The sequence below is a fragment of the Cavia porcellus genome, unplaced genomic scaffold (genome assembly GCF_034190915.1).
Source record: "Cavia porcellus strain 051 isolate PalLab524CR breed Dunkin Hartley unplaced genomic scaffold, mCavPor4.1 scaffold_6, whole genome shotgun sequence".
Taxonomy (NCBI): domain Eukaryota; kingdom Metazoa; phylum Chordata; class Mammalia; order Rodentia; family Caviidae; genus Cavia; species Cavia porcellus.
This window is the reverse complement of record NW_026947489.1, coordinates 40,046,493-40,072,815: the sequence shown is the minus strand read 5'-3', so window position 1 is coordinate 40,072,815 and position 26,323 is coordinate 40,046,493. Positions and strand designations below refer to the sequence as shown.

The window sequence follows — 26,323 nt, the reverse complement described above, 5'->3', positions numbered from 1 at the left end:
TTTCTTTTCTTTTCTTCTTTCTTTCTTTCTTTTTCTTTTTCTTTCTTTCTCTCTCTCTCTCTCTCTCTCTCTCTCTCTTTCTTTCTTTCCTCTCTTTCTTTCTTTCGAGACAGGGTCTCACTATGCCGTGCAGGCTAGCCTCGAACTCACAGCAATCGTGCCTCAGCCTCCGGAATAGTGCTGGGATTACAGGTGTGCGCCACCACGGCCCTAATCTGAAAGCTGCTGCTTCTTCTTCTTCTTCTTCTTCTTCTTCTTCTTCTTCTTCTTCTTCTCCTTCTCCTTCTCCTTCTCCTTCTCCTTCTCCTTCTTCCTCTTCCTCTTCTTCCTCTTCCTCTTCTTCTTCTTCTTCTTTTTTTTTTTTTGAGACGGAGTCCCGCCTAGACTAGTCTTGAACTCGCTCTAGTGATCCCTGGCCTCAGCCTACCAAGTAGTTAAGACTGCAGATTCTGGCCACAGTGCACCACACCGTCCCCTCAGACTTCTAATATGATCTTTCTACCTTTTATTAACGCGGACTCGAAAGGCAAGACCTACGTCCTTAAAAGCGTTCTGTGGAATGCATTCCTACCCCCAAACCTTCGCAGTATGCTGTAGCTCTGGTGAACTCGACGCCGGTGGCGGCGCCCCAAGGGTTAACAGTGAAAAGGCAGAGGCGCGTTTTCATTGGTGGAAAGTTATCCAGGGGCGTGGCCTGGGAGTGTCCGCACCCCACCCCCTTTCCGTAACCCCCCCCCACGACTTCGTACCTTTCTCGCCCAGGCTGCGAAGCGGGCCGGGGCCCGCCAGGCCAGACCGGACCGGACGCCGGGGGCGATGCGGCTGCTGCCCCTGCTGCGGACTGTCCTCTGGGCCGCGCTCCTCGGGTCCCCTCTGCGGGGGGCCTCCAGCCTCCGCCACCCGATCTACTGGAACTCCAGTAACCCGAGGTAGACGGCCGAACTGGGAGAGCACCGAGGCGGGCCCAGCGCTCCAGGTTGCGCGCGCGCTCCGCACTCACTCTGCGCGGCGCCGCCTCAGCCCGGCCGCGCGCCGGGGCTCCTTTGTTTGAGCCGGCGGGGGGAGGGGGAGGGGAGGGGAAGGGAGGGGAGGGGAGGAGCGAAGCCCTGCCTGGGTCTCCCCCACCGGCACGTGTTGGGGGGCGGGCGGGGGACCCCGGCCGGAGGGTGGCCGGCGGAGATGGGGACTTCTGCCCGCGCTCCGGGCTCCGCCCCCTTGCCACTTTTTGGGGATCCCCAGCCTCGTGCCGGCTGGAGCGGCCGGACCGACTGGGGCCGAGAAGGGGGCTTCTCCCTGCTGAAGAGTGTGGGCTGCTCACCGACTCGCCAGGGCCTCCCCGGGGCGCTCGCTGCGCTGATCTCCTTTGGTATCTGCTTCCATCTTACTCTTTATGGTCCTGTTTCTGTTCGGACGCAGCCCTGCTCTTAAAAGCTGAATCACTTCTGGGCAAGTCGCTTGACCTTTCTAACCTCAGTTATGTCATCTGCAAAATGGGCTAATAATACCTAGCACCCTGGGAAGTCAGGCGGGCTAGCTGAGGTCATGTATGTGAAGAGAGATGCAAGCCTTACAGATAACAAGGATTCTTTCTCTCCTGAGCTGCCTGCCTTTGAACCTTGGTATTTTTCACTGTTTCCGTCCTCCTCCCCAGTTCTCCCTGCCTCTCTGCCTTCCCATCTGTTTTCCTTTCTGATTTTTTCCTTCAATCTGTGACTCTGCTCATTTGTTCACTAACATTTAATAAGCATATACTGTGTGCCAGGACGTGTGCTGGGTTACTGGGATCAGTGAAGTGAGGAGACTTTCTCTGCCAGCAGAGAGGTCACAGACCCCAGGAGGCCAGGTGTGAGGATGTTATTAGCTCCAACAAGAGTGATGAGTGTTACTGTGCTCAGACTGTGCATTCCTCTACCTCTGTCCCAGACCAGCGCCCCTGAGTCACCCTAGGACCTGTAAACCTCAGGCTCCTCACCTGGATGGGGCCGATGGAGCAGTGGATACTTACTGCAATTGCCTCCTTCCAGGGCCTGGGATTTAGTGGAAGGAAAGCCCTAGCCTCGCTCAGCCTGTGTTCTAGGAGATCTGGCCTGAGCCCCAGCATCATCCTCTCTAATCAGAACTCCTGAGTCATGAGGTCCAACAACCACCCACTGAGGGACATTTGGGAACCTCTCATTAATCAGGCTTCATTGGGCTTCACTGAGTTGGTGCAGTGGGAAGAGCACTGTTTGGTACTGTGGGGGCTGCTTCTGGCCCAATCCTTCCCATGTGTAACAGGCAGCACCCAGGGGTAAGGAAGGGGTCCTGAGAAGGCTGGAGAACCAGTGGTATATGGAGAAGCCTCCCCTGCATGCCTGGCACCTCTTTACTCTAGAAGGAGTGAAAGGAGAGAGAACACAGTACCCACTCCTGACTTCCCTTTTCCCATGGCATTCTCAGCACCATCATGGTCTCAGTCTGGTACCAAGGGTCCTATTCAGTCTCTAACTGCTCTGTGGGCCTCTGTTTGTCCCCTGCCCCTCTCTCTGCCCCTTGTCTTTGCACATCCATCCACCTGACAGTTACCAAGCACAGGTGCTTTGCCAGGCTAAGGAGAGCTGGCAGCAGCTCCAGCCCAGAGAGTCAGGAATGGTGACAGCCTTGTCCCTTACCAGCAAGCCATGTGGAATGGGCACTGAAGTCCCTAGTGGCTCTGGACTTGTGACGTGGTCATCAAGCCTGTTGCAGAGATACATACCCCTGACCACAAGGTCCCAGTGAGCTGGGCCAGAAACCCCTCAATCTGTGCCACCTTGTGCCTACAGGCTGCTTCGTGGAGACGCTGTGGTGGAGCTGGGCCTCAACGATTACCTAGACATCTTCTGCCCACACTATGAAAGTCCAGGGCCCCCCGAGGGCCCCGAGACTTTTGCTTTGTACATGGTGGACCATTCGGGCTACCAGGCCTGCAAGGCAGAGGGGGCAAATGCCTTCCAGCGCTGGAAGTGCTCCATGCCCTTCGCTCCCTTTGGCCCTGTTCGATTCTCAGAGAAGATTCAGCGCTTCACACCGTTCTCCCTGGGCTTTGAATTCTTGCCTGGGGAGACTTACTACTATATCTGTGAGTGATGGGGTACACTGTGTGCCTCTTGGGGAAGGCAAGAAGAGAAATGGAGAAGTTGAGGGGAGCTGGAAGGAGAGGCTGGGCAGAAGGCGCCTATAGAGCCCAGGCCTGAGCAGAGGCTGGCCAGAGTGAAGAGAGACAGGGGAGCTAGGAGAGGGATGGGGAGATGAGGTGCATGGGTGCAGCTGGTACCTGACTGTGGCCCCAAACTAAGGAAAAGCCATTCAGGGCCTGCAGAGAAGAGAAGCTAGGAGGGTCTGAAACTGTTGGGAACATACAAAGAGGTGATTCTCCATGCTAACTTCTTTTTCACAATTTCTTACCAGCTGTACCAACCCCGGAAAGTTCTGGTCAGTGCCTGAGACTCCAAGTGTCCGTCTGCTGCAAGGAGAGCAGTAAGTGGGAGGGTTGGTGGGGTGGGGACAGGAGCCACCCTCTGGCCCGGCTGAGGGAAGGAGTAGGGAGAATCCAGGGCATCGGGCCTGACACAGCAGCGTCCAGGTGGAGCTTCAGGTTGTGGCATCTCCTCCCCCATTTAGTCTCATGGGAGCTTCCACTGCACCCCCTTTTAAGCTAGATCCAGAGAAAGGGGTCTGTAGGGGCAAGGCCTTAGCTAGACTGGTTGTCTCTAATGGAGGAGTCTTGAAATTGAGGAGACTGTTGATAGTCTTCGTTTTAGGGGGAAACTGGGAAGTTGAGGCTTAGGAAGTTGACCCTGGGAAGGCAGTGGCTTGTCTGGGAAACCCTGAAGAAGGAGACTCAAGTGAACTATTAAATGGGAGGGATAGGGAGGACCTGCTGAAGAAGTGAGGGCACCCAGCAGTGCTCACCTCCCCCTCACAGGGTCTGAGTCAGCCCATCCTGTGGGGAGCCCTGGAGAGAGCGGCACATCTGGGTGGCGAGGGCGACACACTCCTACCCCGCTTTGTCTCCTGCTACTGCTGTTGCTCCCAATCCTGCGTCTCCTGCGAGTTCTGTGAATGAAGGAGATCCTCCTGTGGCCCCAAGGAGCCAGAACTCTCCAACACCCCCTGGAGGACAGGTGCCTGCTACCTGCACAGGGGGATGCCCCGCCAGGCAAGCCAGATGGAGCACTGATGGGGAACCAGAAGGTCTGTGTGAACCCTGCGGGTGCCTGTCCTTGTCACAGGCTGAAGAGGAACCAGGAACCCTGAGGGAGCTACAGACTTTCCTGGGCACCCAGGCAGAAGCAGGACAAACAAGGACTTTGTCAGCTGCTTAGATGGTCTTACTCCCTTCCCCAGGAAGATCAGGATTTGGTTGAACTGGATCAGATCCTTGAGCCACCAGGGACCAAGGCTGAAGACTTGGGAATAGGTGGATTGGATTTCTGGCTCAGGGCAAAGGTGAAGCCCTGCCACCTTGCCCAATGGGCCTCTTCCCAGGGGTAGCACCTTGCCTTGCCCCAGGGAGTCACTCACTTGTCTTCTATGAAGACAGACTTGCCATGAGGTTGCATTTCATGCCAGTTTGTATTTTTATAAGTGTCTGGACCAAACCTTCAATAAACCACCCCTCTCTCGGTGTTGGCCTCCCTAGCCTACTGACTGCCTTCAGACACTGCTCAAGACACCAGGGCTCCCTGCAGTGCTCCCAGCTTGGCTTGGCCTGACCTCCATGCCAGCCCTTAGTGGGCACCCCTGTGGGCAGTGCAGAGTGGATGCCAGGAGCAGCTGTGGAGCTTGGCATCTTCTCTCACCTCCCTGGTTTTCTGTGCTGAGGAGGGGCAGATGTTCCTGACAGCCCACCCACCTGGGGCACTGCCCAAGCCCTGGCAGCACCTAGCAGGGTGCTGAGGCAAAAGCAAGGGGCAGCAAGACACCACCTGGGTTCAGAATGCTTGGGCCCGCTTCCTCTCTGGCACTCTGGGCAATGCCTGGCCTAAAACTGGGAAGGTGGGGTCAGATCAAAGCCTCCTTCCCCAGCAGCCGCTTTGTTCTTGCCTTTTATAAGAAGGAGGGGTGGGGCTGAGGAGGGAGGCACCCTTAGCTCTCAGCCAGAGCGAGACTGTGATACCCCCAAGTCCAACTGGGGCCCTCTTTCCGAACTGGGTCCCGGGTGGAGCCAGGGAAAGCCTCTTCTCTTCCCCTGCAGCTGTGCCCTACCTACCCCGGTGCCCCACAGCCTCCGCTGGCAAGGTGCCGGCCCGCCTGGCCCTGAGCCAGCGATCGATAGGTGGATGTCTTGCTGATTAGTTCGGCCTGGCTGCGGCAGCAAGAGGCAGCGTGTGAACATGGGGGGAGGGAGCCAGGGGATCCGGAGACCGGAGGGCACCAGGACGCTGGAGACTGCAAAGTCGCACCCAGCCCCTTGCGCGCCTAGGTCAGACCCGGTCGCTCTTTGGAAGAGGGGTGGGCCCACTCCCCTACCACCAATGTCCTCCCACTCTGGTTGTCCTCTGTTGATTGCACGGCTCTGGCTGAGGCGGGGAGTGGCAGACAGCGCGTTGGGCAGAGGAGACTTGCTCAATCCGTCGTCCTCATGAGGCTACTTTGAGAAAATGCCGTGTCTTGAAGCGCGGGGGTGCTTGCGGATTTGTGTGTTAGGACCCTCACACCAAACCTAGATTTTTAGCGGGGGCGATGGGCTAGGGCGCGGGAGGGTGAAGTTTGCGCTGAAGGAGGAACTGCAGGCTGGATCTTCTGATCCAGGGTTCAAGTTCCGTCCATACCATTATCCAGGAGGGTGTCTATATGTTGCCATGGAAACCGATTCTCCAGCTCCCTCCGCCCCTCACCAGAGAAACCATCCGGAGGCTGAGGTAGGAGGGGACCAAGATTGACCAGCTCCAGTTCTGGGTTCCAGACTCTCGAGGTCTCACCCTGCTCCCTCCCAGCTGCGCCAGACACCCATTCTTCGCGGACCAAGGCGGACGCGCTCGCTCGCGAGCCGGGCCTGCGCGCAGATCCGCCACCGATAAGAACGCATGTGCGAGGGACGCGGGCGCAGGCTGCCGGGCGCGCTGGGCCACACGCTCTAGCCCTGTCAGAAGCGCGCGCTGAACGCAGACTCTGCACACCCTCGCCGGCCGCCGGCTCCCTTGCGGGTGCGAGGGCGGAGACGTGGGCAGCGGCTGGCGTCCGGAGCTGGGCTGGGGTCACTAACTCCAGCCCTCCCCGCCGGCGCTCGGGCCCAGCCGGCCCTCCTACATTTTCCGGCCTCACAGCGCGGGAGGCTGGCTGAGACTCGGGGCGCTTCCCTCCCGGGACGTAGGACTAAGTCCACCTCTGGGCTCAGACAGGTTGAAGGGGGCTGGGCGGACTTCCGGGCTCCCAGCCCTACCCAGGAGAAGTCCCTGAGGCATGTTCCGGGGCGCGGTTCCAGGAGGATAGCCGGGCTTGCAAGTTTTGGGGCGTCACTGAACTCCCCTAAACTCGGCAGCAGCGGCACTAGGCGGCTGAGGGTGGGGCCCTCAATTTGCTGGGCCTGTCTCGGTCTCTCCCAGAAACATGCGAAATTTCCACTCCTCTTTACCTCGCCCTATCTCCCTGGTCTGCGCCCGAATCTCTGGCGACCCGGATCTTCCGTCACCCTTTTGGGAGTTGCAAATGGCTCGTTTTCCCTTGAGACTAAACCAGGAATTTTGATCATTTTCTGTAACTCTGTCCTTTTTTTCTTTTGTCACTTTCATTCGGCCCTTATTCACTCATTCAGCCCACTGAGAGTTCCTCAAGCACCCTTCTTTCAGTCAGCCCCACTAACTGGGGTCATGGGGGATCCCCAGCATTGACACAGTTGAAAAGAGTGCACGGTGGCTTCCAAAGAGCCAATAGAATACCGGGACCTGGGGCATGAGGTCATCAGCGGTAGTGGCCATTGGTTCAGGCCTGGAAATCTAGAGGGGTCCCCATAGCAACCGACGCCGGAGCCCAGCGTGAGTAAGGGTAGTGGCTGCCTGAGCTGTGGCAGCTTAGGTGGATGCCAGGGATGGAGTGAGAAAGCTGAATGGAGCTCAGATTCCCAGGTCCTGAAGCCCTAGGCCAACCAAGCTCTTATCTTTTTAAAGATCTTTTTCTTACTCAAAAGAATGGTCAAAGCTCCTGGTCCAGAAAGCTTTGGAGGGGAGTACTGGCAAGTGCGTTGGGGTCCTGGGTGCAGAGCTGCTGCCGCCACCAGGAATGTCAGTTCTGAAATCTTTGTGTTCATCTGCATATCGTCTGCATCTCATTTGTATTCTCTTCATTTAAGGTCAAATTGGCAGACATCTCCACATCACCAGCCCTGTCGCTCATCTGTATGAGGAATCCATCCCTCAGTGACCCTCTAATCTGTTCCTCAGTTGTCCAACTCCACACCTACCCCTCCTCCCATTCTCCAGCGTCTCCAGGGGTAGGTGGGGCAAAGCCTAGCTAAAGGAGAAAGGATGGGAGGCTGCCTCCCCCTCTGGATGTTTGGTGACAGATGGGGAGTGCTGGTCTGTACTGCCTGGAGACTGAATTGGCAAGGCAAGTGGTAGGGGGAGGTGCCCAGCTGGGTTGAGGGTCTCCAGGGCCAAATCACCCACATTCCTGGTGAGATACTGGAACCAGGGATGCCTGGCTCTAGTGAGAGGCAGCCCTGCCCACCTGTCTGGTGCCCTGCAGCTTCCTTACTTCAATTAAACACTAATGAGGTGTCATTAACCCTTACCTTGCCTACTGGCCCTCAGGTGGAACTCAAATTCATGGGTTCACACTGAGGGAGGAGGGGAAAGGAGGCCCTTGAGGAACCTCTCGAGGCACTGAGGTCAGGGCCCTTGCAGACAAGGGGGCAGGATTGGAGGCTTTGCACAATGCACTAGTTATGCTCTGTGGGCTCCTGTGGGATGCTAGGAATGGATGTCCTCTGTATGCATCTATGGTTTTGTTCATCGATTCACAATTACTTATTAAGCATCTCACCTACTCCCACTAACTAAATACCAGGCTGCATGGTGTATGCTAGGGATACACACTTGCATAAGACAGGATCCCTTCCTTCCCTTAAGGAATCTTCAGAGACAGACTGGGCAATGAATAATTATAATGCCAAGTGCAGATGCTAATATCAAGTTACATATAAAATGCTATGGGAACACACAGAAAATGGGCCATCAAAGAAGGGTTTGATTTTGAAGGACATAGTTTATGACAGGGAGGAGATGTGTACCTCCCTGTTTGGATGTCTGACACAGTGCAGGTCCTTGTTTAGAAGTGTTTTCAGGACTGTTGGTGTCTGCTCTAGCAGAGCTATTTTGTATCTGTGTGTGTGTGTGTGTGTGTGTGTGTGTGTGTGTGTGTGTGTGAGATGTTGTCTGGAATCCCTTCTCCTGAACACACATTGTGGTTTGTTACAGATCAATGTTGCTGTGAAGCTCTTGTGCAGATTGGCCTGAACCTGCCCAGCCCAGGGGAGGGGAAGTGGAAAGTGATGTTGGCTCCCTGGGAAGGAGTGGGAAGGCATCTTCGCAGCTAGAGGCCCAGGCCCCTGGCTCCCATGTAGCAGCAAGCTGGCCAAAGGAGGCAAAGCTCTAGGCCCCAGCCATGGTGATAGGAGGTACCCAGGCAGTAGGCCCCTTTGTCCCTGACCCCCAGAGGAGATGCAGGTTGAGGGCACTACAGCCATCCTCCCTTTTGATATCCCAGGCCCCCTCCCCCAGCTCAGCCCTCTTCTGTCTGCAGAGGAGCAGGCTGGCTCAGACCTGTTTGCTGGCTCTCTTTAGCAGGAGGGATCCTTTCCAGGGGACACAGAGGGCTGGGGAATGCTGGGGCCTACTGGGAAGCTGCCAAATACTCCACCCTGGCCCTGTGAGGTTCCCTCCAGACTTGATTCTCCCCACCCACACTGGGATGCTACTTTTCTGGGCTTTGCCCAGGCATAGCTATCTTTTCCAGGGAAGCCCTTAACCCTGAGCACAGGGCAAAGGCCAGGGTTCTGGCAGTAAAGGATTATGGAGTGGTGTGGGGCTATAACACTGTTCAGATGCCTCTGCTCTGTCTTCATCAAGACAGAATGAAGGTCTGCATCTAAGGAGAGCTTTAGGAGCTTAAGAAAAGGCTCTAAAATCTGAGGAAGATGTCAGGGACCCCTTCTTCCACAGTCTCAAGCAAGGGCACTAGTTTCAGTTTTTGTTTTGTTTAAACAGGGTCTCACTATGTAGTCAGGCTGGTCTTTTTGTTTTTTGTTTTTTGTTTTGTTTGCTACCATGGATTGAACTCACAACTGCGCAACCACAAGGCAGGCACTTTATGTTGCTGAGCTAAATCCCCAGCCCCATTCAGGCTGGTCTTAAACTCACTACATAGCCCAGGCTGGTCTCAAATTTGCAGGGATCCTCCTGCCTCAGCCTCCTGAGTGCTGGAATTACAGGTGTGCGTCATCAGGCAGGGCAGGACATTTTTAAAAGATAAACTTTCCAAACATTTCTTTCCTCAGTGCTGGGACAAATGCTAGGGCCTCACAAATGCTAGACAAACACTCTACCACCTCAGACACTGTAGACCTTACTCCGCAAGTAGGTGGGGTAGTATTATCCCCATTGCACAGGTGGGAAGGCAGGGAAGTTAGTGAAGAGCATGCCAGTGACTGGCCGAGCTGCAGCCTGAACCTGAGTCTGTGCTCTGAAGCTGTGCAGCCTCCCTCCCAGCTTTTCTCCAAGCAGCTTCAGATGACTCCCACACTCGCCCAGGGTGACACTCGCCCTGCTCCAGGCCTCTTGCTTGTAGGACTCAGTAGAGGAATCAGGGCATGGCTAGGATTCTAGTTATTACACCCTGACTTCTCTCACCAAGCCCTCCAGTCTTATCACCTGTGTCCTGGATCACTCTTCAGTGCATCGTGTCCCTGTATCCTCATATGCGTGTTCCATGTCAGCTCAGGGAGGTCAGTGCCCCAGAGCTAGGCAGACACCCCAGGAATCCAGAAGACACATGCATTGTCCTCTCTGCTGGCACCCAGATTCCCATGTTAGGAGGGCACCGACAGCCCACCTGGACTGGGGCACACACATGGGCCCTGTGTGAGGTGTAGAACTTGTGAATATTTCATGTCTGGAGCTGGCAGTTGCCTTTCTTGCTCACATGAGGCCTGATCTTCCATCTCACAGCCTCCTGGTTTATTTGTTTAATGAATTATTTATCCATAGCCCCTCTTGCCTCCCAGCCTCCCCCTCCCCCAGGCCCTAGCCTCCATGATTTATTGAACACAGCTCAGCTTTGCGGTTGCCACCCGCTGTCCCAGAAGCTGCCTTGGGCCACACAGCTGAGAGTTCCCTCTGCCCCAGACCTGCTCAGCTCCCTGTTTCCTTGGGCCCTGGGGATGGGTGAGTGAGCTCCCAGGGAACCCAAGCTCAGTGCTCCCAGAGCCATCATGGCAGCCAGTGTGTTCTGTAAGCTCAGGGCAGAGCCTACAGGTGAGGAGAAAGGAGGCCTGAGGCCCTGAGAGCCGATCAACCCCATGAAAAGGACTCCAACCTGGCCTTACTTCATCTGTCATAGGTTAGGTTGAGACCTACTAGGGGAAGGGAAGTCAAGAAATCAGTTGGATGGGCCTCAACCACTTCTCCTCCTCTTCCTCATCCCCCTTCTTCCTCTTTTTCATCCTCTTTTTTTCTTCTTCCTCTACTTTTAAAATAAAAACAGAAGAAAATATGAGCCCATTCTCTGTAATAAAGATAATTATTGCTTCATGAAACTTACTGTTTCAAGTACACATTATATTCAGTGACTGTGTACATACGTATGTGGGTGCACACACACAGGTTGTACCACAGTGCAAATCCATGTCCTACTATAGGTCACAGTCAAGAATGATTTGAGTCCCAGATATAATCAAAGGCCTAGACACCATTGACAAAGGCCTTGATCCTTTTAGGACCCAAATGCCACAGAGAGAGGCCTGGGCCTTCAGATGGGTAGTGGTTCCAGTCTTATACAGAGCCTGTATAAGATTGCAGTAGCCTTCTGCAGAAGCCTGACCCCACGGGAAGAGGCCTGTAGACAGGCGTGGGCAGTATTGCTGGAGGTTAATACTGTGTAGACAGAGCTGCCACATACAGTCATGCAGGTTGCACACAGTACAAAGAGGTCATACTGGTGCAATAAGAAGCTGACATCAACCCAAACTCCCTCACGAAGATGGGGAGACACAGGACACCTCCTAATGAAGGAAGCAGCGCATTTGTTTCTGCACAAAGGCCCTGTTTGCTGAGATGCACCCTAAGGATGGACATACACAGTGGGGTCCTTTTTAAAGCCTTACAAAGGCCCAAATCAGCTAGCAGCATCTTGAACAGCGCCTAAACAGACAGCACCCACCAGATCTTATCCAGACAGGCCTGGGCCTCACAATTTAAACACCAGACTAAAACCTTATAGAGAGCAGTTTACATTCTAGAGGGAAAACTCCAGATTAAAGGGGGGAAGGATTCAGTTATTACTGGTGGGAGCTTGGGAGGGCTCAACTCTAAAGAGGTATATCTGGATCAAGCATGATGCATGCCTGTGATCCCATCACCCGGGAGGCTGAGGCAAGAGGGATCACTGCAAATTTGAGGCCAACCTGGACTACACAGTGAGACTCTGTCTCAAAAAACAAACAAACAAAAAGTGCATCTGGGCTCATATGGTTCAACAGGACCTAGATTCTATAAGCAGGAACAGAAAGTTTTAAAACTCTTATCTAAAGTCCTAGACTAAAACCTTCAAGCCCTTGCCCAATATAAATATGTACAGTTCCTCTGCCAATTGTGAGTCTTAAAGAAGTAAGCTTTGGGGAGCAGGGCCTAGGGGGGCAGGCCTGGTATTAGTGATTTCTGAAGTAGGCAGGTGAGAATCATTTGGGTGAAACCCATCTCTCTAGGGATGAGGAGTCTGGGGGCAAGGGAGCTCTTTGCAAAGTCCCCCTCTCCTATCCCAAAGGGCCTAATTTATCTCTGGGCTCCTGAGAAGAAAGGAGAGATCTCCTAGGGTGGAGAGGAGCCAAGAGAGGACAGAGCCTGCACTTGCCTGGCAGCACTGAGGCACAGAGCCTGTTCTGGAAGACAGACAATACCCTTCTCCCAAACCCAGCACATGAGGCTGTCTTGTGGCCCGGACCCTGTCCTGATAAGCAGATGGAGAGTACTGAGTCCTTGCTAGGGCAGCGCAATAGCAAATAGTGTCACAAGCTGTCTCTAGGGGCACAGGTGATTGGCATAGGTGCTGAGACCCAGTTAGGCCAGATGGATTCTACCAGGTCAATCTTAGTCTGCACCTCTCCAAAGGAGAAGCCTTAAGAGACAATCCTACTAGGTCTGGGTTTAGAATCCTTCTTGGAATTCCCACTTCCAAGGAAAAGAAGTGTGAATAGTGTGTCAGAGGGTGCATATAGGTTTACAGTGTGAGTCATTCTGCGTGTGTGTGCGCGTGTGTATGAGGACTGAGTGTGTGCTTCTACATACGTGTGTCTATTGGCCTTTGTTTCTACTCATTCCTAGTTGTCTGGAAGGACCTTTGTGCATGTCTTGGGCTGTGTGATAAATGCTCATATTTCTGGGTTCTCTGCCTCTGGGTGTTTGTGCCCTTGTGGAGTGTGTGTGTTGGGGTTCCGGCTGTCCTCAGAGAACAATGACTGTGGCACAGCTGAAACACAAGGTGCCTGCCCTGTGCCCTCTGGGTCTGCATCTATGGGAGTAGAAACTGCTCCACTGAGAATGCCTGGGAACATCAGTGGAGGTACCAGGAGTGGCCTGCCAGAGGAAATGAGGCACCCTTTGTAGGTGGGTAGTCTTGCAAAGCCTACTTGGTTCCAGCTGGCTCCTCTATTCCCCTCTCCTGATTGCGGCCCTAGACAGCAAAAAGCCCTTCCTGCACGCAGTACTGACATTGTTGGGGGACTGAGCCCCTCCACCTCACCTCAAAAACAGAACAAACAACAACAAAAATAGGCTTCAAGCCTCAGCGGGGGGCTTTAGGTCGTCAGTACCAGCCAAAAGCCTTCTGTGCCCACCTGGGACATGGGAGAAAAGTGTCAGCATGTACAAAGAGGAGGGGTCCAGTCCTTTTTCTCTGACTCTGTCCCAGAAATGAGTGGGCCCATAACCAGTCTCGGTCTCCCACCACATTCTCCTTGGATTTCCTGCCTCCTGAGCAACAGGCCCGGGACCAGCTATAGCAAACAACCTAAGCAAAGGGGAGGCAAGAACCAGTAGTCTTCCAGGAGCAGCACTACCCTATCTCCCGCAAGCGAGCGCGCTCCCCGCGCCAGTGGGGCGTGGCCTGACGGGAGCGCGCTAGGGGTGGGGCTTCGGGGCGCGCCCCAGAGGGCGGACAGCCGAGCTGTGGGCGTGGCCTGAGGCTGGGGGCCGGCGGCGGCGGCGGCGGCGGCGGCGGGGAGCTGGGAAGCGGAGCAGCCGGGAACGCGGGGCTCAGTCGGGGGGCGGCGGCGGCGGCGGCTCCGGGGATGGCGGCGGCTCCGCTGCTGCTGCTCCTGCTGCTCGTGCCCGTGCCGCTGCTGCCGCTGCTGGCCCAGGGTCCCGGGGGGGCGCTGGGGAACCGGCATGCGGTGTACTGGAACAGCTCCAACCAGCAGTGAGTCTGGGCCCGGGGAGCCCGCGCGTCCCGGGTCCGTGAGAGGGGGAGCTGGGGCCTGGGAAGTCCTGTGGGAGCGGAACTGTAGGCTGGGGGCCAGGGAATGCACTCTGTGGGTGTCTGTAAAACTCGGGGTGGGGGTGTCTAAGTGAGGCTGTTGGGGTGCAGTAAGAAGCGCTCGGGTCTTGAGGAGCAGTCGTTGGGGCCTCCTCCCCATCTCAGCTTCTGTTCCACCCCCGCCGCTGGAACAGCACTCTCCTGACCTATCGGCCCCCCATTTTCAGTTCCTTTAGCTGGGCTGGGGTCTTGGGTACACCAGTGTTCTGGGGATGGACCGCCGCATAAGGGGGTCAGGGATGACCTGTTTTTGGCCACGAGGGTTTCCAGGGGTTTTGCCCTGGACTCTTGCTTCTAAAAGTGGGGTCCAGAGCTGAGGCTGAGAATCTTGAAGAGCGCCTCCCCGGAACGGAGTGGGGTGCGCTGCCAGCGATGTGGGGAAATTCGGCTGCGGTGCGCTGGGGCAGGGTCGCTGAGTTGGGAGGCCCTGGCGGTGCTGCTCGGTTAGGATGGGAACGTAGGGAGCCGGTAGAGGGAAGGAGGTAGGGGGAGATGTCGGCATGTCACACGCACACACACACCCGGGCTGAGGATGGCGTGTGGCACCGAGTGTGAGCAGGCGTGCGCGGCTGTCAATGCGCGTGTGTCTGACTGTGTGATTTGTGTGTCTGCGTCGGCGATCGTCTGGGGTGGGAACGGGCACTGGCGGGGAGGGGGCTGCGCCGGTGTCCGCGTGGCCAGCCGCGTCTGGCTGTGTGGCTGTCGGCGCCGCCGCGGTCTGGGCGGGTGTCAGGGCGGCCGTGCAGTTTCCCAGGGTGTGCGGCGTGGAGGCCAGGTGCCCCCCACGCAGTCCTCGCTGCCCTTGTCTTCTCCTCCCCGGTGAGCTGCTGTGGATATCACCTTGGCCTCCCTGAGTGTGTCTGCGCGTTGGTGGGGGATCCCTGGGGACGCGGGGGTCACTGTCACACCTGCCCGGGCGGTGGCAGCAGCTCAGCCTCTGGTTCCCCAGCCTGGGTCGACTAGGGAGCAAATGGCAAGATCCGGGGGGGGGGCGGGTACGGGAAGGCCTGGCTGTCGCGACCCCCAACCTTATAGGGGAGGGGCTGCGCTCGCCGCTCCGCTCTTTGTTGTTTGGGGCTCTGCGCCTCCCCCCCTCCTCGCGCCTAGAGTGTCAGACTGGGGGTGGGGATGAGCCAACGACGCCCCCCTCTCGCTTCCCTGGAAACCACGGGGGTGGGGATGCAGCCCCTCCCCCTCGGAGCGGGACTCCGAGATCTCGGGGGACGCTGAGGCTGACTCCCCTGCTTTCTTTGGGGCGCCCCTCGCCCCTAGACCCACAACCCGACCCTCGCCCCGCTACAGCATGGCGCGCAAGGAGAGCTCGCAGGTGAGGGGCGCCGAGTTCCCCACCACCCTCGGGGCACCCCCATGTTCCGCGGGGATGCGGGAATCGCCTTGAGAGGGTGCCGATCCGGCCACCTCCCCCGCATACACCTGGGCGCAGGTGACAGCTCCGGAAGGGGGTGGGGAGCCGGGTTCCGGGTGCCTCCTTTCAGCCCTCTCCACTCTCGCGCGGGCCTGGGCCGGCAGAGGAGGGAGGGGGCGCGCACCGGGCTGGAGCCGCCGCTGCCCCCGCCTCGCTCCCCGGGCCTTTGTTGCCGCTGCGCCCGGCTCCCCGGCTCCCTCACTGCGGCAGCCGCGGCCCCATAAATCGTGCAAGCGACGTGCTCGGGAGCCGGGAGTGGAGAGCGCCCGGGAGCTGGGGGCGGGGCCGGCCAGCCACAGGCTTCCGTGCTCCTCCCCCAGTCACGTGAACAGGGCTCTGGGCTCCCACCTCCCGTCACGTGCGGAGGGTCTCTGCCCCTTGGGGTCACGTGGGGGTTACGACCCCACCCCCGGGTCACGTGGGAGGGTGCTGGTGGGACACGTGTGGCAGCCTCCTTTGACAGACCCGGGGCAGGTCCCCGCGCAAGGGCCGCAATCCAGTCTTGGCCCCCACTCAGCCTCTCTGTACTCTTCTGGAGTAGGCGAAGCCTGTCCCCAACCTGGCCCAGAAACTAGGGATGTGAGGACTGTGTCGGAGGGAAGCATGGGAGTGTGAGGACAAGGAGTCCCCTGAGCCTGAAATTGAATTTGGATGCGGACTGATGGCCAAATACCTGCCCCTGCCGTGCTTCATTTCTTTGCAGAATCGGGCAAAGGTGTTGGTACTCGTCGCTGTCTCCAGAAGCCTCGGGAACATCTTTCTCTAGCTGTCTCCCAACCTGTCTTTACCTCTGAAATGTATCAGTTGCTGATGGCTTTCATTCACACATTCATTCAGCAAATATTTGCTGAGGCCCGACTGAATGCCCTGTGGTCTTTCCCACTGTGGCCTCCCAATCGCCGAGCTCTGCTCTGCGCCCTCTGCGTCCCTCTCCTCTCCTTTGCGTCTCTGTCCCCTGCTGTTTGTGGGCCTCTGAGTCGGCCTCTAAGTCTCCCCGATTTCTAGGGCTTCGTTCCCGTTCTCTCCCTCCCTCTCCCGGTCTCTGGCTTCCTCTCCCGCTCGCGGTGATTCCAGTCTCTGTTCGCGTCCCCGCTCTGGGTCTCTCCCACCCCATCTCTGCGCGTCTCGCCTTCGGCGGGTCTCTCGCTCCTCTCCGCCGCTGCAGATCAATAAACCTTCGCCGCCGCCGCTGTCGCAGGGGCGAGGGGTGGGGGGATCGGACGCGCTGTTTTTCAGCGCGCGACCCTGTGGGCTGGAGAACCCCAGGCCCCGCAAGGGGCGGGCAGGGCTGGGGCCGGCGGGGCGTCGAGGCCGAGGACACTGAGGGGCGCAGGGTGTCAGCGTGCACGCGCCGCGCTGATGGTCCGCGCCACCGCCACCCGGAGCCCTGGCGCGCGGGCCCACGCCGCGCACACGTGGTCGGGCCTCGCCTGCTCTCGGGCAGGCGGCGCGCAGCCTCGGGGGCGCGCGCTGGAGGGAAAAGCCTCTCCTTACAGCCCTTCTCCGCCTCCACTCCTGTAACTCTTCATCCCGCGTCTCGGGCGGGGGCTGGAATTTAACAAGTTCGCCGCCGCTTGGGATCCTTTCCCTACTCCCTGGTCTTGTTAGACACCCTGTTTACCGTCCCCTAATTGCCCCGGGGGGAGAAGTGTGCGCCTTCCCTACTCCCCCGACGCGCATCCTCTCCACTCAGTAAGAGGGCTTGCGTTGTGCCTGAAGTGATGCGACCAGGAGAGACTAAAATAACAGGGTGATGGGCGAGGGGCGAGCTCCAGACAGGTGTGTTGACACTAGCCTTTCTGCGCAGAGGTGGGAAGTAAAGTGGGGGAGGAACAGAGAGCTGTCAGAGGGGCAGGACCCAACCCAGTCCACCCCAGGGCGGGCTAGGTGCAGAGGCCTAGCGGCACCTGCTTCTGCCCTGCGGGGCAGAGAACGTGACAGATTCAATTAAAGGGCCCCAAGCCAAGCAGACAGGTCGAGTCTCCTAGCAGTTGTGGCCAGGACGTCTGGCACTCAGCCTTTCTCACTCCTGTCCACCAGACACCAACTAGGCACAGCCACCCTTCCAAGCAGGTCTTCCTGCCACATGCCTAGATTCAGGGTGTATCTTGGGGACTTTTTCTGCCACGAACACAGGAATCAATCGATAAGAGGTGGCTTCTATTCTTTTGTGGCCATCCAGCCACCTTTTTTATAGAACTGGTCCCACCCTGTTGAGGGAACTCAGACTAGGACTCAGAGTAGGACTCTGGAGCTGGTTTGCTCCCTCAGGAATGGGGTGTGTGGTAGGAGGAACTGGGTGGCAGCAGGGAGAGGTACCGGGGAGAGGCTGCTTCAGAATGGAACTGTAATCATTGACCAACTCTAGGACAGAGGCCACACTGTGTCTGTGCGTCTGCTTCAGGCTTCGAACTGAATGCTGGCAGCCCCCTCCCCAAAGCCTGAGGGAGGAATTGGAGAATACAGGGTTGAGATGGACAGGCAATGCTGGGGTGGTGGCTGGGAGCCAGGCCTGGTCTAACCCGTTTTCCAGCTCTCAGTGCCCCAGGCTGAGACTCCTGCCCACCTGGGTGCCAGAGCCAGGGAGGGGCCGAGTGACCTGTCACTCCCATGGGAACCAAGTGGGACTGGTGGCATGTCTGATGATTCAAGGAGGCTGTGCCCATCTCTTTGGATGCCCAAAACCAGCTCCCACCCATCTGCCTCACTGCTAGGCATGGAAGGGGTACTTGGGAAGGGGGGGGCAGCCCAGGTAAAGCTGGAGAAGTAGAGTCAGGCATGGGGAGGGATTCAGAGACCAAGCTCATCTTCCTAATTACTGTTTATAAAACTGGGTGGTGTCTGGTGACATAGAGAGCCAGCCCCCCTCCCCTACTCCCAGGGACTATGGACCCCAGTTTTCACATTTTCTAGGTACCCCAGGGCTCCCTGGGTCCACTGTCCTTTATCTCACTGCCCATGTGTATGCATTCTTACCCCAGGAAACAGGGGTAAGGAATGCTCCTTGGAGTTTCTGTCCTCCATCCCTACACCCCTCTGTACCACCACCAAGGGTATTCGGACCAACACTTTGATGGTGATTAGCAAGGCAGATGGGGATGACAAGAGACCCAGCATCTGCTGCTTTGTCCCAGAGATGATACTGAAGTACGAGGCACAGCCATCTTGTCTGGGTATTGTGCCCCTTGCTCTACCTAGCCTGGCTATGGGGACAGTGCCACCCAAGTGGAGGAGGGAGGTGTGTGATGAGGCAAGAGTGCTGGCCGCTTGGCACGATGCTGTAAGGGGCTTGGTGCTGAGCCCCCCGGTGCCCTGGTCAGTTGTATTGGAGACCCAGTGGTCCATGGCCTCGGGATGAGGTAGCTGGGACTCAGTAGAGGCCAGTAATATTGCTATGTGTCGAGATCCTCGGGCCCTGAGATTGCTCGGATCAGCCGATACTGGCCAGCGGCTTGGCACACGTGCAGCCTCCCTTCTCTGAGTATGCACCTTGAGTGGGCGGTGGACATATTTGTGTGTGTGCCATGGAACCTGTGCGTGTACATGCATGAAGTACCACGCACGTCTGGGAGGGCAGGTCTTGTTGGACTGGCCTTGGGCGGACCGGCAAGGAAATACGCTGGGAATCGATGGAGAGGGGGTGTGTGTCCCACGGAAGGCTCCCTGCCGCCTTCCCTGCTTCGCTGCCATCGCCTCCGTCTCTCATCCCGGTTGGTGCGGGATGGGAGATGGACGGAGGAAATCCGGGCCTGGGTCTGGGAGTCGCTGGTGCCTGCGCCGTTTCTGTGGCAACCGAAGCGTAAGTTCCCTACTTCCCCCGCCCCTCGCTCTTCTCCTCCTTTGGTGGCGCAGGGCTTCCCTGCGCCTCTGCTGCCCTCTGGTGGCCACAAGGAGGAGGACAGCCCCGGAAGGCGAGGGCACCGAGGGCTGGGCACAGCTGACTGCCGGCTGCAGAGCCCTGGGCACTGATACACAGCTGGGAAAAACAGAGGCAAAGTCAGGAAGCCCCGGGGCTGGTCTGCGCCCCGGCGGCACGGAAAGCGGGATGACTGTAGGGTTTCTTTTCCCTGACCCGCTTGCTCTCCCCCAGCCTGCGGCGCGAGGGCTACACCGTGCAAGTGAACGTGAACGACTATCTGGACATCTACTGCCCGCACTACAACAGCTCGGGGGCGGGCCCTGGGGCGGGGCCCGGGCCGGGCGGCGGGGCGGAGCAGTACGTGCTGTACATGGTGAGCCGCAGTGGCTACCGCACCTGCAACGCCAGCCAGGGCTTCAAGCGCTGGGAGTGCAACCGGCCGCACGCCCCGCACAGCCCCATCAAGTTCTCAGAGAAGTTCCAGCGCTACAGCGCCTTCTCGCTGGGCTACGAGTTCCACGCCGGCCAGGAGTACTACTACATCTGTGAGTGCGGGCGGGCTGGAGACTGAGGTCAGAGCAAGCGGCTGGGGGTGGGGTGAGGGAATCCCTTTGGTCACTAACAGTGAGAGCCGAGGGTCCGGGGCCTCGGGGCTCCAGATCAGAGGAGGTGGTGATACTAAGAAAGGACTTTGGAGTCTGGGCCGTCGAGTTTTTGTGATAGACATTCTGGAGTCTGTCACTTTTCTGGAGTCCTCACATTTTGGAGGGGGGGGACTAATGGGCTCCTAGGGAGGATATCAGAGCCACAGGGACCAGTGTGCAAAGGGCAGGTATCTACTCAAGGGGGCAGCTAGCCGCAGGCGAGGACAGATGCTGGGCATAAATGGGGCGCCTACCACTCAGGCTCCGTCTTCTCCCCAGCCACGCCCACCCACAACCTGCACTGGAAGTGTCTAAGGATGAAGGTGTTCGTCTGCTGCGCCTCCAGTGAGTGTCGTCGGCTTCCACTGCACCCCATCCTCCGCTCCCCTGCTTTGGGGCACCCCGGGCTTCCTGGGGGCAGGGGTGGAGGGCATAGGCGACGGGAGTTTGCTCCCCCGCTGTAGCAGGGGCAGGGGGTCCTGGCCCTGACTCTCCCCCCCTCCTCTCTCCCCACCCGCACTCCACCCCGCAGCATCGCACTCCGGGGAGAAGCCGGTCCCCACCCTCCCCCTGTTCACCATGGGCCCCAATGTGAAGATCAACGTGCTGGGTGAGTCTGCGCAGCGCCCTCTGGTGGCCACTGCTGGGACCGCAGCCCTCCGCTGGTGCCTGCTCATTTTGCATGCCTTCCCTAGGACACCAGTCCTTCTTGCCCCCATGGGAGGCCACGTCCCCAGCTCCACTGCTGCTGCCGCTGCCGTGTGCCCCTGCTCCAGCACGCGGCCCAACCCTCACCAGTGTGTCTGTTTGTTCATCTGTCCGCAGAAGACTTCGAGGGAGAGAACCCCCAGGTACCCAAGCTGGAGAAGAGCATCAGCGGGACCAGCCCCAAGCGGGAGCACCTGCCTCTGGCCGTGGGCATCGCCTTCTTCCTCATGATGCTCTTGGCCTCCTAGTTCTGCCCCCTACTTGGCAGTGAGAGATGGGTGGGGCCAAGAAGGGGCAGGGAGCCATGGGCTCTCCAAGGGACGCCTAGCTGTGGGGCCTGTACCTTTCCACGGCTGAAACTGGGGTCTACACATACATCTGTGCCCGCCCCTTCTGCCCCCCTCGGTTAAGGGCACTGCACTGGGCCAGGCACGGGGACAGCCACAGCTCCCAGGTGGCCTTGTGCCTCTGGTAATGTTTGGTACCAAACCGGGGGCAACGAAGGGTAGTGCTCAGGACTCCCTGCCCCCTCGTACCTCTCCCTGCTCCTGGTGCCCTCCCCCATTGTCCCCTCAGAGAGACAGATGTGCCCCAGAGAGAGCAAGCTGAAGCATGGGAGGTGCCAGGTCACCCTCCTCCTGGGGCAGAGCATGGGGAGGGGGCTCGATAGGGGAGGGTGGCACCACCCGCTGCCCCCTCCCCCTGTTTACAGCAATAAGCACGTTCTCCTCCCCCTCCCGCTCGAAGGATTGTGGTTTGGATTGAACCCAAGTTTACAAGTAGACACCCCTGGGGAGACAGGTAGTGGACAAGGATGGCAAGGGGGTGGGCATTGGGGTGCCAGGCAGGCATGTATAGACTCTATATCTCTATATATAATGTACAGACAGACAGAGTCCCTCTTCCTCCCTAACCCCGGCCCTTCTTGACTTCCCCTTCCAGCTTTAGACACCTCCCCACCAGGCTAGGCCCCCCGGGGGACCCCCTGGCCCCTCTTTTGTCTTCTGTGAAGACAGGACCTATGCAACGCACAGACACTTTTGGAGACCTTGAGACAACAACGCCCCTCCCTTTTAGCCTTGCTCCTGGAACCAACTCCCAGGACCTGCCCTGCCCACCCTCTGTGGTCCCCACCCATCCTGGGCCTTTTACAAGTGCTTTGGCTGTGACTTTCATACTCTGCTCTTAGTCTAAAAAAATAAACTGGAGATAAAAATCCCTGAGTGTGTGTGATTTCAAGGGGAGACAGCCTTGCGTTCACTGATCATAACCCACAGGTCCTGGGTCTGGGTCTGGGCGAGATTCTGGGCCAGAGTCACGACAGGCCTTGTCCCCTTTGAGAGCCGTGCCTCTCTGTGGCTCCATGCTGGTTGACTTTGGGCAAATCCTTTAACCTCTCTGGGCCTCAGGTATCCCATGTGAATACTGGGCTATAAAGCATGCCTCAGAGTTGGTGTAAGGATTAAATGATTTGGGAGTTAAAGCCTCAGTTGCGGAAGGTGATCTTCTTTTCTCATTCCACAGTGTAATCGGAGGTTCTTGGCCGGGGTCTATGGATTTCTGGGGATTTGTGAACCTAGATAGGAAAAAAAATCACACCTTTATTTTCACTCCCTGTAACTGAAATTTAACATCTTTTAATGTGGTTGGACAAGCCACAAAAGTATTAACAGTACCTGTGACTTTGTAACCAACAGAAATCACAGATGTTTTCAGACTTGAGTTGTCAAAGATACTGTCTCATTTATGTTCATCTCTACTTTGAAATGATCATAGTTGTGAGACCTTCCATGTTCTTAATGTGTTAATAAAGAAACATATATATTACTATACCCAAAACTGACTGTTTTGATAACTGTTTCAGTATACTCGGCTTCTTGTTTTACCCCTTGTAATTGTATTCATTTAAAAACACTGCCTGTTGCTGGTGCCAGAGCTGATCCTAGCTACATCCTGTGTCAATCAGGAGGACACAGGGACTGACGGCTGCATCAGGCGGAGGACAGGTGAAGTGTGAAAGCTGGACTCTGGAGAGTGGGTGGTTTCCTTGTGGCAGATCAGGGGTGAGTGGGGTGGAGGGCATGTAGTGGCCTGGTCAGTGAGGCTGCCTGGTGGGAGATGGGACAGAGAAGGTGGCTCCTGCGTCCAGCTGTCCATGTGTTCCACTGATACCACTGGCCTTCCACCTGCTGAGTGTCAGGCTCTATCCTAAATATACAAAGCAGACACCATTTGCCAGATGTGCTCCTAACTCAGTCCGTGTTGCTGTGTGAGTGGCAGCCGGACACACACGCACACACAGGGCACTACAACCGGGTGTTACACAGCTAAATGCCAGGGGCTATGGGAGCACAAAATGGGGGCTTGCCCTTGCTTAGGGACATAGGGAGATGGCTCCAGGGAGGAGGTACACGGAGCTGAGACCCTACGGAGGAGCTTGAAGGCCCTGAAGGCTAGGGGGTGGGGATTAAGCCCAGCAGGAGGCACAGCAGCAGGCCCCTACAGTAGGCTTCCTCAGATCTCAGGGGCTGCTACAATAGGGACTGAGGGCTGGGCTGGGCTAGTGAGGGCTCTGTGGATTCAAAAATCCAGGAATGGTAAGACCATGAAAGAGCCTGACATTTGAGAACAGGGGCTAAGCACTGTGTCCTCTGAATCCTCCCTTCTGCAAAGCAGTTTGACTAAGGTCACACAGTCTGGCAAGTGACAGGGCTGGCATTCAAGGTGGGGATGAGGACAGGGAATGTATCATGGAGGTGAAGCACTTACCTAGCATGCAGTGAGGCCTGGGGTTTGATCCCCAGGACTGATGAACAAGAACAAAAGGTGGGTCTGGCTGTTGCTGAAATCTGTAGCGCCTGGAATCCTTTCCAATAAATCCCACTGCCTGCCCTCCCCCAACCCGCAGCCCGTTACCCCCTCCTCCCACGTTACTCAGCTGTGGACTGAGTGAGCCAGTTTGAACCCCTTATTCACAGAAAAGCCAACTGAGTCCCAGTGAGACAGTGGCTCAGCCACAGCCAGCCAGGTATCCATGGCAGAGCCAGAACTGGAAGTTGAGTCCTGAGCCTCCATTTTTTCTTCTCTCATACTGTGATACCCCAGAAGGCATCTTCCTGAATCCTGAATCAAAGCTGATACTTAAAACCTCCTTACCTCTACAGATGGAGCAAGGAGAAAAGACCACTCCCCACAAGGATCCTGTCCCATTTCCCAGAAGCTGGGATCTTGCCGCACAGCTCCTCAGGCAGACCCTTAGTGCCTGAAGCAAGCAGGGTCACTGGGGGAGAGAACAGACCAGTGACCCCGAGCCTTCCACATGAAGGTTTACACAGCCCACGGTGTCCCAGCCAACGTAGTGGCAAGAGGACACAGCAACCCTCCCCAGGGTCAGGGCTGGTGGGCGGGAAGGACAGAGACCCAGTATGCAGGGACGGACAGGCTAGAGCAGCTCGGGAGTGACCCTGAGTCAGACAGCAGGGGAGGTGGCAACAGGATAGAGCAGCAGCTGCTGAGAGAAGCTGAGTGCCTGCTCCCATCTGCCCTACCTGGGCACCCAGGTCTCCTTGGGATCTGCCCTCGAAGCCAGATGGTGCCCAGGACCAACACGTTCTGCTCATCACTACCCTCACCCCAAAGCATGGGCCCTGAGGTGAGGGATGTGCCAGTCAGGGAGAGCCACCAGAATCATGGCAGAGCCGGCTCCAGGGTGGCACCTACCCACCTGGCCTTCGAGGATCGGGTCTCCTGCGCTGTCCTGCTGGGGTGAAAAACAGCTGCCACAACAAACACTAAACCCAGATTTGGGCTTCGGAGTGAGGTTTGGGGCGGCCATGCCTCTTCTCTGAGTACCTGGGACCGGGTTGATGGGGCAGGCCCTTTGCCCTGGGCCTGTGGCTAAGCTTTCTTCCGGCCTGCTGAGGTCACTTGGGGCCTGCAGGTCTGCACTACGTCCTCCAGGCGGCAGCACAGAGAGCTCCGGGTGTTCGAGCCGGGTTTGTGGTCCCCAAAAGTGTGGGAGGAGTTGTTGGCGCTTGGGATGGGGCAGGGTGCTGCGGTCAGGAAACCCTGTGCGCAGGTCTGCCGCACAGTCTAGGAGAACCTCGTCCACTCTCCTTTCCTGAATTCTCCTGCACCAGTTCCCTTCTTTCCCTCCCCCAGTTCTAGTTGCTCTTATGTGGGGTACAGAGCTGGGTGTATTCAACCAGAGCCATGCGGTCCCCAAGCCCCACCCATTCTCTCTCACTGTCCTTGTTCTGTCCAGTGGGTGAACCAGGGACGCTATGCCGGGCTGGGGGTGTACACTGGATGTGGTGCCCAGAGGGCTTGGAGGGAACCTGGATTAGGATGAAAACCAAGCTGGCACCAGGAGTCATGGACAGGTGAGGGGGATGAAAGCCATGGACAGGAGTGAGGGACACGAGCTGGTTCAAGGCACCAGGCAGTGGAGACACAGGAAAGGCAGCTGCAGCCCCTGTAACAGATGCACGTGTGACACTGACACAGGAGAGTCCAGACAGGATGGAGGAGTGAGGTCCACCAGAGGTGCCTGGGCCAGAGCAGGAGGCGGCTCACTCAGAACCCACACTGCAGGCTTCCACCTGACCTGGGGTCTGCTCCCCACCCCCGCCCAGTCTCCTCTGGGTTGGCCTGGTGAGGGCAGGGACAGCACCTCCCCCAAGGGTCAGCCCCACTCCTGGTCTTCACCACAGCATTTGGCCCCAGGCAATTACAGGACTGTCGCCAGCATGCTGGCTGTAAAGGTGGGGTGTGTGTGTATGGGAAGCTGAGAGAGATGGGCTTAACTGGCCAGAGGTCCCCAGCCTGGCTGTGAGAGGCTGGTGGTGGCAGGGACACTTGGGTGTCACGGTCACACTTCCATACAACTTCACACACTTCAAGTCACATCCACTCTTTTAATCTCACAACTCTGTGACCCCACACAGTCAAACTCACTGCTGAAGGAGAGGGGGAAGGGACAGCCAACAGCCCTGAGGGGCCTCAGAAGGAGCAGGGGCTTTGTTTACACAGCTGAGGTGGAAGGGGCCTCGAACAGGGCCAGAGTGCAGGACTCAGGCAGGCACACCGCTTCACACCAGCCACTTCAACACACGGCCAGGTGTGTACTTCCAACATGCCTCCCAGGGTGTGAGGCACACACCAGTGTCACGCTGCCTGACACACTCATACGCACCCAACTGGTGCCCAGGGCAAGGGCCTCACAGGTACCCAGTGCCACACTGGCATTTAGGGTCACACAGAGTAACACACTTGAAGCTGGATCTAATAGATGACAATTCTCCAACACAGACCAGCTGACAAAACTAAACAAACAGGGTGTCATGCCAGGAAGGACAGCAACCAAACCTCCCAGGCATAGTCAGAATCTGGGAAAGGATGGGAGGAAGAGGGTACACAGGACAAGGCAGTGCCATGCTCAGACCCCTCGGAACCTATGGGGCCCAGAAGCAGCAACATGAGATACAAAAGCAAGGTTCCCAAGGATGTTCTCAGACATATACACACCCCAGGGAGAGGGAAGGCTTCCTGCCTGAATCCACGTGCAGGGACAGGTGTCCATGCCCAGTATCAGACCCGGGTGCCCCGCACAGCTCCACCAGGGGCATGCTCCCCCCGGCCCAGCCCTGTGCTGACGGAGAGTTAGACACTGGGGGGAGGGGCTGGCTGGGGAAGGAAGAGCTAAGCATGAGACTGGGGCTTCCTCGGCCCGCCATGGACATGCCTGCACACACACACCAGACCCAAAGCTCCTGCAGAGGGGCCCGAGCCCACCCCAAGTGTGTGCAGCCATGTGCACAACTGCCTTCCGGTCCTGGAACTTCCCACACCAGGTACAGCACCCCCTGCACTCCCCACTCTGACCCTCACCCAGCCTGAGCACCACTGAGCTCCCTGGCA

The 26,323-nt window shown here is 57.4% G+C and overlaps 1 protein-coding gene and 1 long non-coding RNA gene across 9 annotated transcripts; one reads left to right on the top strand and one right to left on the bottom strand.

Annotated features, from left to right (window-relative positions):
* Positions 1-727: 727 nt before the first annotated feature.
* On the top strand, positions 728-22,243 carry Efna3 (ephrin A3). 8 transcript variants are annotated; one of them, XM_063250431.1, is made up of 5 exons: positions 735-929; positions 19,284-19,597; positions 19,976-20,041; positions 20,229-20,306; positions 20,522-22,243. In XM_063250431.1, exons 1-5 carry the CDS (start codon positions 817-819, stop codon positions 20,650-20,652), a joined length of 702 nt encoding a protein of 233 aa, XP_063106501.1. In that variant the 5' UTR covers positions 735-816; the 3' UTR covers positions 20,653-22,243. The 8 variants fall into 8 exon arrangements, with proteins under 8 accessions (XP_003475649.1, XP_063106501.1, XP_013014447.1 ...); XM_003475602.5 differs by lacking the exon at positions 735-929 and adding an exon at positions 13,419-13,650; XM_063250427.1 differs by lacking the exon at positions 735-929 and adding an exon at positions 14,325-14,586.
* On the bottom strand, positions 21,865-24,617 carry LOC106028918 (uncharacterized). The gene is made up of 3 exons (XR_001202566.3): positions 24,129-24,617; positions 23,561-23,684; positions 21,865-21,980 (listed from the first exon to the last, which is right to left on the bottom strand). It is a non-coding gene; the product is annotated as an uncharacterized LOC106028918 (long non-coding RNA).
* Positions 24,618-26,323: the final 1,706 nt, after the last annotated feature.